Below are 13,139 nucleotides of genomic sequence, written 5' to 3' on the forward strand. Positions count from 1 at the left end.
ATAAAGACAAGCAGTTTTCTAAATTACTCTTGTTAACAAATAATTCACATTATGAAGGTGGCACAGTGGGACAGTAAAATGTTTAAAACTTTTTTTTTTACAAGGTAAGGTAAAACATGGCACATCATCGCTACAGCTAGAGCTTGACATTCATTATGGAGACGATGCTGCTGACAATGAAAGTTGCATGTGAAATAACTCAACTGCACAGAGGATTTTGTTGTATTTGCCGAAAGGTGTGTCAAAGGTGCAGATGTGTCAATCATCGTTTAGCTTGTTAAACACTAGCGGTAGTGTGCTGTGGCAACTCATTGTGTAAGTGGTGTCAGTGGTGTATGAAGTACTTTTTTTTTTTTTTTTTTTTACTTAAGTAAAAGTACAGATACAGGGCAAAAAAATACTGAAGTACAAGTATCTAATTAAAAAATTGCTCAAGTACAAAAATACTTGTTTTAAAATTTACTTCACAAGTTAAAAGTAAAAGTATTTTCAGTATTGCTCAAATGGAAATAAAAAAATTAAAATAAAATTCACTTGAAAGTAAACAGAAGCTTAGCAAACTTAAAAAAAAAAAAGAAACCTATACATTCTTAGCATTTTTGTGAAATTAGGGGTTGAGTTTTCTTTGAGTATTTATAAACTAAAAAAAAAAAAAACAGTTCAAACATGCCTTGTTGCACATCTTGTTATTCCTAAATCATCAGAGGATTATGTCATTAACATTTTTCCAAAATTTTTACATTTTTGAAAGTGTCATAAACGGCTAAAGTTGAAGAATTTAAAATGCCCAATATGTAAAATCACACACACATTGCTTGATTACTGATAAAGTATAAAAATTAGGTTTTGACAACTGAAAAATTAAAAATCTAACATCTTAGCTTTAATTTGACATATTGCACAAGTTTGAGAATATGAGCACTGATTACTAATTTACTGAGCACTAATTTACATTAAAAAAATTGCACGTTTTGACAATAGTTTGTAAACAATAGACATTATTGTCATTAAATTTGAAAAATAACATTTTATATTCATTTCAATAAAATGAAACTTCATCTTTTCCATCTGGGAGAGGTCTGTTCATGCGTCTCGCTCTACCTCTAGCCCTTGGCGCTCTGGCAGTGGTCGATCTGAAAAGTGCAAAAAATATAATATATTCTATTGACAATGAATAGCCATTTTCCCACTGTATTCTCAAATTCACATTTGAGTATCATATAAAAGCATACTTGCCGAAAATGACGTGTTTATGACGAGTACAACAGACGATATGGCCCACAGAAACCAAGGGGAAGCCGGCGTCCTCGATTGTACAGCGTGGAATGTATAGGGTTAATGGCAGATTGCAAGCAATTGTCAGGTGCATACCCCCACCTACTGTACGATAGTAAGCAGCAGTCATTTAAAAGCACATTGCTCTCACTGTTGTTTTTTTATTGGTCAATATCTTGTTCACCTGCCTAATCTTGCTTGTATTTGTATTGCTCCCTCTAGTGCTTAATAACAGAATGGTTGCAAGGAGCCTATTGATTGCTCTGGAGGTATGAAAACAAAACTACAGTGGTATAAAAAAAGTATCTGAACCTTTTGGAATTTCTCACATTTCTGCATAAAATCACCATCAAATGTGATCCAATCTTTGTCAAAATCACACAGATGAAAAAAGTGTCTGCTTTAACTAAAACCACCCAAACATTGATATATTTTCATATTTTAATGAGGATAGTATGAAAACAATGACAGAATGGGGAAAATGAGTAAGTGAACCATCACATTTAATATTTTGTGCCCTCCCCCTTTGGCAGCAATAACTTCAACCAGATGCTTCTTGTAGCTCCAGATCAGTCTGGCAACTCGATCAGGACTTATCTTGGCCCATTCTTCTCAACAAAACTGCTGTAGTTCGGTCAGATTCCTGGGATTTCTGGCAGGAATCTGGCATGAGTCTGTAGGTCAGGGGTCATGAATTAAAAATCCTCTGGGTCCGAAATTAAAAAATTACAACGATCTCAGGTACAAACGTATCTTTACGTGGCCATGCTGGTAATTACAACATTCAAAAATGTAAATAAAATATAAAAGGTGCATAGAATTTAAAAAAGTGCTTTAATTGAATCATTAAATAACAACGTAAGAACATGTTCAAGAACAATTAGAACATTTAACATTATTCACATTTTCAACTTTAGTAAACTAACCTACTTTTATTCAAGTAGGCCTTAAAACCAACATGTCCTATTGGCAATGCAGGAGAAAAATACAAATGACTGAACAACTGAAATGCTTGTTTTTTTATTCAAGTTAGTGAGAAAAATGTGCATGTGGCTGCCCTGCAAGGATTGTAAACCTAGGTTTGAAGGGGGAAAAAGCCATTCTCAAGCACATGTCAAGGTGCTCATTGGTGAGTCTGTTGCAATGTTTATTTTTTATTATGTTCATTGTGGAGAATGCTGCTTCACAGCAATAGGTAGATCCAAACATAACCAAAATGTGCAAAGCAACATTTCTTAAAGTTGGGAAAGTACTGTAGTCTCTGAAACCATTTGGATCCAAAAGGATGCAGTGTCACCGTTTCCAACTTGCCCTTTAAGAACACCATTGGCCTGAAGAGCTGCAAGTTCGAGCTGAAGAGATCCCTCCTTTGCCCATTGAAAGATGCCACTGGCCTCCTTAGAAAACCCCCTAATGTCGGTGATAAGGAATGGGTTTTGAATTAATAGCTGAAGCTGCTCTCCAAGTTTAAAACTGTCAAATTGGGTGCTAAAATTGGTGATCAGCTTGTTTATAAATCTCACAAAACAAGATTTGTCACCCTTCACTTGTTCTTTTACAGCTGGGAAGTGGGTGCAGTCCTGCTGAATGTCATCTTTGAATATTTCCAGTTTGCTTTGGAAAGCCTGCACATCCCTCATCAGGTCACACACTGAATTGTCCTTGCCTTGTAGCTTTAAATTTAGCTGATTTAAGTGAGATGTTATGTCAACAAGGAATGCAAGATGTTCCATCTTCTCTGTGTCATTTAGAAATGAAAGAAATGTTGCTGCTTTTTCTTTCTTAATTTGATCCAGAAATGCTGCTATTTCATTCCGTATGGACCAAAAGCGCTCCAACACTTTCCCGTTACAAAGCCACCTAACATTGTTGTGGAGCAGGAGATCATCTGCTTCTGCTTCAAATACTTTGAGGACTTCTCTGGGCTGGCGATGCTGTAGGGAAGAAGACGCCCGAAGGAAGTTGATCATTCTCATCATTGTGTTCATCACATCAGCATACTTTTCAGACAGTATGGCACACAGTACTGATTGGTGAATTATACAGTGGTAAGACATAAGTCAGGGTGGTCCTCTTTCAGTTTTGCCACAGCTCCCCTTTCTCTTCCCAACATAGCTGGGGCTCCATCTGTGGTTATAGACACCACTTTTCTCAAATCAATCCCTCTCTCAGTTAACATATTTTTATTGCTCTGTAGATGTCTTCTCCTGTTGTATTGTTTTCCAGTGATGATACACCCAGAATGTCTTCACACATTTTGTTTTCTTCTTTGTTAAAAAACCTTACAAAAATCACAAGTTGCGCCATGTCAGTTATCTCTGTAGATTTGTCGACAGCCAGACTTATGAATTCTGCTTTTTGAATGGCATCATCAAGCTGTGTCCGCACATCACGTGTCATCAGTTCACTTTTCGCGGTTATTGTGGGTGCTGACAGGGGGATTTGCTTTATTTTTTGACAGACCTCTTCTTTTTGCTTTACATCAAGCAAAGTTTCAGCAACTGCACTCATGCAATCTTTGACAGTAAGTGCATCACTGAAAGACTTTTTGTTTTGACCCAATATCCACGCTATTTTGAGGGAGCATTCATTTGCCCGTTGCTGTGCAGTGAATGAATGAACCGTGAGCCTTGAGGTGCGATCATATTGAGCCCTTAAAGAGCATATGACACGAGAAAAAAAGTCTTAAATGGCATTATTATGTGAATTAGAATCATATTTTGAGACGATTCGACTATATACAACAATTTAGCAAAGCACAGATGACGAGAAATTAGTCTTTTAATCTGCCGGTTAGCCACGCCTACCATTATAGGGCTTTAGCGTCCCGACAGGTGGATGACGTCAGCGGTAGAGTGGGCTCATCGGTTTTACTATTCAGCCCATTGAGGGGGAATTATTCAGAACGAGGAAAACGCGACGAAGAGAGCCGCAAAATGTCATTGTTTCAGTCTCTCTACTCCAATATTTTTACAGGATATTCTTTTTATCCAAGTATTTTTCCCCAATAGCTATATAAATGGCTTGAGAAGGACCAGTCAGCCCGTCGAGGGGGAACTATTCACAACGAGGAAAACGCGACGAAGAGAGCGGTAAAATGTCATTGTTTCTGTCTCTCTACTCCAATATTTTTACAGGATATTCTTTTTATCCTAGTATTTTTCCCCAATAGCTATATAAATGGCTTGAGAAGGACCAGTCAGCCCATCGAGGGGGAACTATTCACAACGAGGAAAACGCGACGAAGAGAGCGGCAAAATGTCATTGTTTCTGTCTCTTTACTTCAATATTTTTACAGGATATTCTTTTTATCCAAGTATTTTCCCCAATTGCTAAATAAATGGCATGGTCATGACAAATAACAGTCTTGTGCTGAATGGAATATGAAATAATAAAAACTGCATTTATTCAGGACGACATGGCAAAATTACTCCATAATGGTCAAAACTGTCGACTTCACCTTTACTGTCGCACCTCCCGAACGATATTTTATGACACCTAAATCAGACATACTGTATGTCATTTCCCTTCCCCGGCTTCGGAGAATGTAAACAAACCAGAAGGCGTGACAGCTAACCGACATGCTAACCCGAACCGAGTGATGTTTCAAAGTCTTCGAAGCGGAAAATCACACATAACTATCCCGGATTATTTGACATGACGACCCGGTTGTCGATTGTCATCGCGGATCGGCAAACCGCCCGGCGGAGAGCAATTTACAGTTCGTTCCCTGGAGGAGGGTGGCTGGAGTTGTTGTGCAGCTAACGTGCTGCTGCTAATGAGTATTAGGAGAGCTTTTTACATGCCTATCAATGATCAAACGTAAGTAGTCCTTCATTTAAAGAAAGTTTGTAGTGTTTACTTTGTAATCGCTGTATTCGTATTTGACATAATACAAAACAAGATGTTTACTCACTTCCTCGTAAGTCCAATGGTCCCACAGTAAATATCCACGGTGAATGGGAACCTTTTGAAACTCCAAAAAGGCGCATACGCCTCTCCCTCATACAGAATGATTTTTCTGCAGCCGTTTGGCTGGCGTGATGCGAAAAATAAACGTATTAATCCGCAAAATCAGCTGAATCCTTCTTCCTCATACACAACAGTACACTGTAGCGTGAAGAGGACGTCTTCTACCGTACACGTCACAGCGCCCTCCTCCTCAATGCAAGACCGAAGCCGGAAGTCACTCATTTTCATGGCGTGGGATTCAAAATACTAAATAAAAATAGCGATCGCTTCCACACACATCCAAGCGGCCCATATCATTCAGGGGCATAAAATACCGCGTGTATTATGAAATAAACATGCTTTTTCGTGTCACAGGCACTTTAATTCCGCTATTTTTTGAGAACGGATGGCAGAGTTCATAGAAAAACTTTGCGAAAAAGCTGCGTGCTTCGCCTCATAGTGCCTTTTCAAGTTGCTGCTTTTTACAAGCGCTACCGTCTCTGAACAAATGAGGCATAACGGTCTGGTGCTGCCGCCAGGTAAAATGAACAAAAATGTGTTGGTCCACTCCTCCTTAAACACTCTGTTTTCTGCATCAACCTTGCGTCGTTTTGAGCACGCCATTTGCCGTACCTTTTCGCCTTTTCTCCAACTTCATTCGGCTCAGTTTTTGGCTGTTACTCCGTGGAGTCTGGAAAGCGGGTGTAAGACATGCTGTTCTAAAAATAACTTTCAAATGCTTCACTCCCATTGGCTGGCTCACGCGCGTCACCGCTAAGGTTTTTGTTTGTTGCCAACCTCCGCTCTGTAAACCCGCAGAAAAAAATGAGTTTTGTTGTTGCAACGTGTATTAGTCCGGACAGCTTGAGATCCGGTCCAAACGGCTTGGGGTTCATGAACTGGACCGAGGTCCGCGGTTCCGTGACCTCTGCTTTAGGTCATGCCACAGCATCTCAATGGGGTTCAAGTCTGGACTTTGACTTGACCACTCCAGAACGTGTATTTTGTTCTTCTGAAACCTTTCTGAAGCTGATTTACTTCCGTGTTTTGGATCATTGTCTTGTTGCAGCATCCATCCTCCTTTTAGCTTCAACTGTCTGACAGACGACCTCTGGTTTTACTGCAAAACATCCTGAAAAAGTTTTGAATTCGTTCTTCCATTAATGATTGCAAGTTGTCCAGGCCCTGAGGCTGCAAAACGGCCCCAAATCATGATGCTCCCTCCACGATGCTTTACAATGGGGATGAGGTGTTGATGATTGTGAGCTGTTTTATTTTCCTCCACATATGACATTGTGTTACTCACAAACAATTCAACTTTGGTTTCATCAGTCCACAAAATATTTTGCCAACACTTCTATGGAGTGTCCAAGTGCCTTTTTGCAAACATTAAACGAGCAACAATGTTTTTTTGTTTGTTTGTTTGTTTTTTTTTAGAAAGCAGTGTCTTCCTCCGTGGAGTCCTCACATGAACAACATTCTTGGCCATAGTTTGACAAATAGTTTATTAGTGCACAGAGATATTGGACTGTGCCACTGATTTTCTGTAATTTAGCAGACACTCTAGGATTCTTTTTCACTTTTCAATTCTTACCAGGTGTTTGTTTTATAATGGGCAGGGTAGCTTTAAGCCACTCATCAGTGATTGGGCACCCACCTTCTTTAAATTGTTTGGTAAAAATTGGTTTCAATTGCTCTTTAAGTTTCCTTAGGCAGAGGGTTCACTTACTTATTTTCCCACTTCTGTCATTGTTTGCATGCTATCCTCATTAAAATATGAGAACCTATTAATGTTTGAGTAGTTTTAGTTAAACCAGATACTGTTTTTACATCTGTGTGATTTTGATGAAGATCAGATCACATTTGATGGTGATTTTGAGAGAATTTCCAAAAGGTTAAGATACTTTTTCATACCACTGAATCAATTCACAATGACAAAAAAAACAAACGAACAAACAAAAGTAAGTTTTAAAAGTAAAGATACCAGCTGTAAAATGTAGTGAAGTAAAAAGTACCAAATCGGATTAGAGCTGCAGCTATCGAATATTTTAGTAGTCGATTAATCGATTAACTAGTTAGTTCGAATAATCGAGTAATCTGATAAGGAACATAAAAAATTAAAATACCTGACCTGGGCCTCAAACAGTATAAAAAAAAAATACATAAGGATATATGTACAACAAAAGAACAATTGGCTAACTTACATAACAAAAGTCCGCTAGTTTAAATGCTATAAAATCCCAATGTTTTTTTTTTTTTTTTTACAACGCTCTTAACAAAGAGTTCAAGCACATATTCCGACAAAAAAAAAACTGCTAAATATACCTTTACACTAAATTACAAATGCATTAAAAAATTTTTTTAGCTCAAACAAAAACTTGGCTTATGTTGGTCTTAACAGGGAGTAGCTGGATTCAGCCATGTGAAATGAGGCAGATTAGAGGGCAGTATATCCACCCAAATCAATAAAACAAAATGCAAACACTTTCAAAACAAACCATTACAAAGCCACTTTAATTAAACGAATCCTCAAAGCAGCAAAATTTAATTCGAGTATTTTTTTTTCTAATCGAATACTCCAGTTAATCGATTAATCGTTGCAGCACTACTTCAGATTTGTACTCACTTTTTCCCCGATATCGGAACTCAAAATCAGGTGATTCGGTGCAAAAATATGTGATCGGGGCATCCCTAATTGTCATTAAACTGTACAGTAACTCATTTATTCCAAATGGCTTTTTGATTTTCAGGGTGTGATCGATTACATCTTCTTCTCACGCAAGCATATGAGTGTTCTTGGCGTGCTGGGCCCGCTGGATGCCAATTGGTTGTCTGAAAACAACATGACAGGCTGCCCGCACCCCCACGTGCCCTCGGACCATTTCTCACTGCTGGCCCAGCTAGAACTACGACCTCCACCGCCCTCGTCTTCCGCTTCCACACCACCACTGCCACGTCAGCTCAATGGCCTCCACCTGCCCCCCGTCCACAGGTAGTGCTGCCTAAACAAGTGGAAGAAGACACCTCCTGTCCACCTAAAGGACCCTGTACAGTTTCATATCAAGACATCATCTTCTGGAAGTATTTGCCTTATGTTGCACACTGAGAATCTTTTACTTTCATGATCCTCCCCTTCATAAAAGATCAAAGCCAAATGTTACCACAGTGACCTCAATACTAAATATTTTTTAAACACGCAGAAGTTTGTTCTAATATTGTTACTTGTCTTTGCCACCCAACTCAAAATTGACTTTTTACCAGGTCAAACTAATTCCCAGTTTGTAGAGTAAACACTACAGTCTAATTAGAGCAATAATTTTGAGAACTATGAAGTGGATATAAATTTAACACACCCCTGTTTAAATTCCTAGTAGTTTATTGATTTTTGTTTAAAAAAAAAAAAAAATGAACTGGGTTGTGTGGACTTTATGCACTTTATATAAAAACTAAAGTTGTTTTCAAGAAAATATCGTCGGAGTTGACACAGAATTACTAAGTATTTTTAAAACAAAATTATTCTAGGAGAAAATTTTAAAGAACGAAGATTAAAAGGTGCATTTATTATGATGAAAATATTTCAAATTGTGATACTGCATTTCTTTAGAGAATTTGGAAAGGTTAAGTAAATTGCTGCTGGCTAATCTTAAGTCTTGGTAAACTGTTTTTTCTTGTGAAATTCCAGTATTTTTCTTGAAAATAACTTTTTTCTTGGAAACAAAAATCTTGTAATATTTTGACATTTTTCTTCTTCTTTGTGCCCCTAAAATGATTGATGTTCTCATGACAGTCCCTGAATGTGTCATTTCAAGTTACTATGTTGTCACTTTAGGCCAAATATGAAGTGTTGCGGTTAAGACGCATTAAAACTTTGGATATGGGTTTTCAATGCCAACGTCAGAAAACTACAGGACGTGATAAGACTTTATGGCACTTTAAAATGCCCCAGTCGCCTCAATAATATTACTCAAAACATCACTGCCACTTTGACAATGCCTGATTTTGGGAAGTATTGAAGGAGTTTCAATTAGATTTTTCAACAAGACACTTAAGATGCTCACTTTCTTGCTGGAGAAATAAAATATGATCCAATACGCAAAAGTTTTACAGCAAGCATTTTTAATATATAGAAAACTGAATGAAAAATAAACATGACTGCACGCGGTCAATAAGTTTTCAATCTGTTGTGTGTTTTACTTCTGCATGGCAGATAATAATTCATCTTTTAATGCAGTATTGCTTAATCCAATATTAACTCATTGCCTGTCAGTGATGGCCCTAGACGTCCAATCCATTTTGACTAGGGATAAGCACTCATAGCGAGTCCTCTTAGTTTAAATGGATTGGACGTCTATTGTTGTCAACGCAAGGCAATAAGTTAAAAAGCTGCACATTAAGAAGATGGTAAGTGGGACAAACGATCTCATTTGAGTTTTGGATGTCATTTCCTACATTGCTGGCCAAAAGTATTGGCACCCCTGCAATTCCGTCAGAAAATGCTCAAATTCTCCCAGAAAATGATTGCAATTACAAAGGTAGTAATATATTTTTATTTTGCTTGCAATGAAAAAAAAAACACAAAAGACAATGCGGAAAAAAATACATCATAATAATTTTACTCAAAACTCCCAAAATGGGCCGGACAGAAGTATTGGTACCCTTTGAAATATCATGTGATGCTTCTCTTATTAGTGCAATTAACAGCACCTGTTACTTACCTGTGGCACATAACAGGTGTTGGCAATACCTAAATCACACTTGCAGCCAGTTAAAATGGATTAAAGTTGACTCAACCTCTGTCCTGTGTGCTTGTGTGTACCGCATAGAGATAAGAAAGGCTGAGGGTGCCGATACTTTTGTCTGGCCCATTTTTGGAGTTTTGTGTAAAATGATTATGATTAAATTTTTTTTCGCATTCTCTTTTGTGTTTTTTTTTTTCAGTGCAAACGACATAAATGAAGATATTACTACCGAAGCATTTGTAATTGCAACCATTTTCTGGGAGAAATTGAGCATTGCAGGGGTGCCAATACTTTAGGCCAACAGTGTAAGTGAGGGAGAACATTTGTGATGCAACCATTGTTTTCAAGCCCCTACCAATTTACCATGTCAATGAAGAAGACATCCTCCTCCTACTGTGTTAAACATGTTTTTTTTCCCCCACAAAATCTATTTTTTGCATGTAAAATGTTCTTTCTGTCAACTTAATCAGTTGTTGTGCCAAAGCAAATTGATTTAGCTTGAAATTATTTTATCTATAAATTTACAACTGTGTGATGATGCTAGTTTAGTTTAAGATTATCCTGTGTTGCAAGGATGTTTTTTTTTTTTTTTTTTTTTTACAGAATTGTGATGATGGGCTAAAGTGAGATGTCTCACATGTCAGCAGTGACATGACACAGCATCACATCTGGATATTGATCTACTGAATTTTCATTTGCACCATCCATGGTGTTAGACAGGCCAAATCCTGAGCTGCAACCTGCCACTGCAGAAGATCCACTGCAGATGAACTACCTACTCGCTTGAGACAATCCACTAAATGATACTAATCCATCCGCTGCACGTTCCACCTGGATAAACCTGGTCAGCTGATTCAGATGTGCCCAGAGGTGGTTAGAGTTGCCAAAATTCACACTCGAGTAGCATTACTTCTAAATAATATTACTCAAGTAAAGATCATCCACAAATGTACTCAAGTACAAGTACAATATTTTTTAAAAAGAATACTCAAGTAATGAGTAACATTGTGAGTAGCTGCTCACAATCTTTTTTTTTAATTATTTTTTTATAATGGTATATTTTTCTGAGCACAACTTGATCTATATAAATTAATATTATTATACTGTACTACAAAATTAAGTACACTCTATTACATGACCATATTAGGCCAAAAATCATTGAATTCAGGACAAAACACTATAAAACCTTACCCATCCAAAGAGCATGAGTGCCCTCTACTGGAGAAAAAACATTGTTACCTCCGATTGGTATGGTAGAATGGAGTCATTGGTTATTGCTGTGAGGTCTCATCGGTGAAACCGAGACTGCCACTGTCGGCATCTGTGGAAAAAATAAAGTACAGTGCCTTGCAAAAGTATTCGGCCCCCTTGAACCTTGCAACCTTTCGCCACATTTCAGGCTTCAAACATAAAGATATAAAATTTTAATTTTTTGTCAAGAATCAACAACAAGTGGGACACAATCGTGAAGTGGAACAAAATTTATTGGATAATTTAAACTTTTTTAACAAATAAAAAACTGAAAAGTGGGGCGTGCAATATTATTCTGCCCCCTTGCGTTAATACTTTGTAGCGCCACCTTTTGCTCCAATTACAGCTGCAAGTCGCTTGGGGTATGTTTCTATCAGTTTTGCACATCGAGAGACTGACATTCTTGCCCATTCTTCCTTGCAAAACAGCTCGAGCTCAGTGAGGTTGGATGGAGAGTGTTTGTGAACAGCAGTCTTCAGCTCTTTCCACAGATTCTCGATTGGATTCAGGTCTGGACTTTGACTTGGCCATTCTAACACCTGGATACGTTTATTTTTTAACCATTCCATTGTAGATTTGGCTTTATGTTTTGGATCATTGTCCTGTTGGAAGATAAATCTCCGTCCCAGTCTCAGGTCTTGTGCAGATACCAACAGGTTTTCTTCCAGAATGTTCCTGTATTTGGCTGCATCCATCTTCCCGTCAATTTTAACCATCTTCCCTGTCCCTGCTGAAGAAAAGCAGGCCCAAACCATGATGCTGCCACCACCATGTTTGACAGTGGGGATGGTGTGTTCAGGGTGATGAGCTGTGTTGCTTTTACGCCAAACATATCGTTTTGCATTGTGGCCAAAAAGTTCCATTTTGGTTTCATCTGACCAGAGCACCTTCTTCCACATGTTTGGTGTGTCTCCCAGGTGGCTTGTGGCAAACTTTAAACAAGACTTTTTATGGATATCTTTGAGAAATGGCTTTCTTCTTGCCACTCTTCCATAAAGGCCAGATTTGTGCAGTGTACGACTGATTGTTGTCCTATGGACAGACTCTCCCACCTCAGCTGTAGATCTCTGCAGTTCATCCAGAGTGATGATGGGCCTCTTGGCTGCATCTCTGATCAGTTTTCTCCTTGTTTGAGAAGAAAGTTTGGAAGGACGGCCGGGTCTTGGTAGATTTGCAGTGGTCTGATGCTCCTTCCATTTCAATATGATGGCTTGCACAGTGCTCCTTGAGATGTTTAAAGCTTGGGACATCTTTTTGTATCCAAATCCGGCTTTAAACTTCTCCACAACAGTATCTCGGACCTGCCTGGTGTGTTCCTTGGTTTTCATAATGCTCTCTGCACTTTAAACAGAACCCTGAGACTATCACAGAGCAGGTGCATTTATACGGAGACTTGATTACACACAGGTGGATTCTATTTATCATCATCGGTCATTTAGGACAACATTGGATCATTCAGAGATCCTCACTGAACTTCTGGAGTGAGTTTGCTGCACTGAAAGTAAAGGGGCCGAATAATATTGCACGCCCCACTTTTCAGTTTTTTATTTGTTAAAAAAGTTTAAATTATCCAATAAATGTTGTTCCACTTCACGATTGTGTCCCACTTGTTGTTGATTCTTGACAAAAAAATTAAATTTCATATCTTTATGTTTGAAGCCTGAAATGTGGCGAAAGGTTGCAAGATTCAAGGGGGCCGAATAATTTTGCAAGGCACTGTATATATGTAGAATAAAGAGGAAAAATGTAACGAGTCACAACGTAGCAGCGTAAGAGTAGTGTTCCTTTTCATAAATCTACTCAAGTAAAAGCAAAAAGTATTGCGTGCTAAAGCTACATTTTTTCATATCCATTTATTCTCAAAAAGGTACTCAAATAAATGTAATACAGTAAATTACAACCCACCTCTGGATATGCAACATG

At 38.2% G+C, this 13,139-nt stretch overlaps 1 protein-coding gene across 3 annotated transcripts in view; it reads left to right on the forward strand.

Moving 5' to 3' along the window:
• cnot6l (CCR4-NOT transcription complex, subunit 6-like) overlaps positions 1-9,407 on the forward strand; it is a 54,240-nt gene extending 44,833 nt beyond the window's left edge. For 2 of the 3 annotated variants that reach the window (XM_057832595.1, XM_057832596.1), the window contains one exon: positions 7,977-9,406. In XM_057832595.1, coding sequence (XP_057688578.1) covers positions 7,977-8,222 — 246 coding nt within the window. In that variant the 3' untranslated portion in view covers positions 8,223-9,406. Of the gene's footprint in view, positions 1-7,976 lie in introns of all 3 variants that reach the window. The other variant, XM_057832594.1, reaches the window with a different exon arrangement.
• Positions 9,408-13,139: the final 3,732 nt, after the last annotated feature.

Source organism: Corythoichthys intestinalis, chromosome 3 (assembly GCF_030265065.1).
Source record: "Corythoichthys intestinalis isolate RoL2023-P3 chromosome 3, ASM3026506v1, whole genome shotgun sequence".
In the NCBI taxonomy this organism is placed as follows: Eukaryota; Metazoa; Chordata; class Actinopteri; order Syngnathiformes; family Syngnathidae; genus Corythoichthys; species Corythoichthys intestinalis.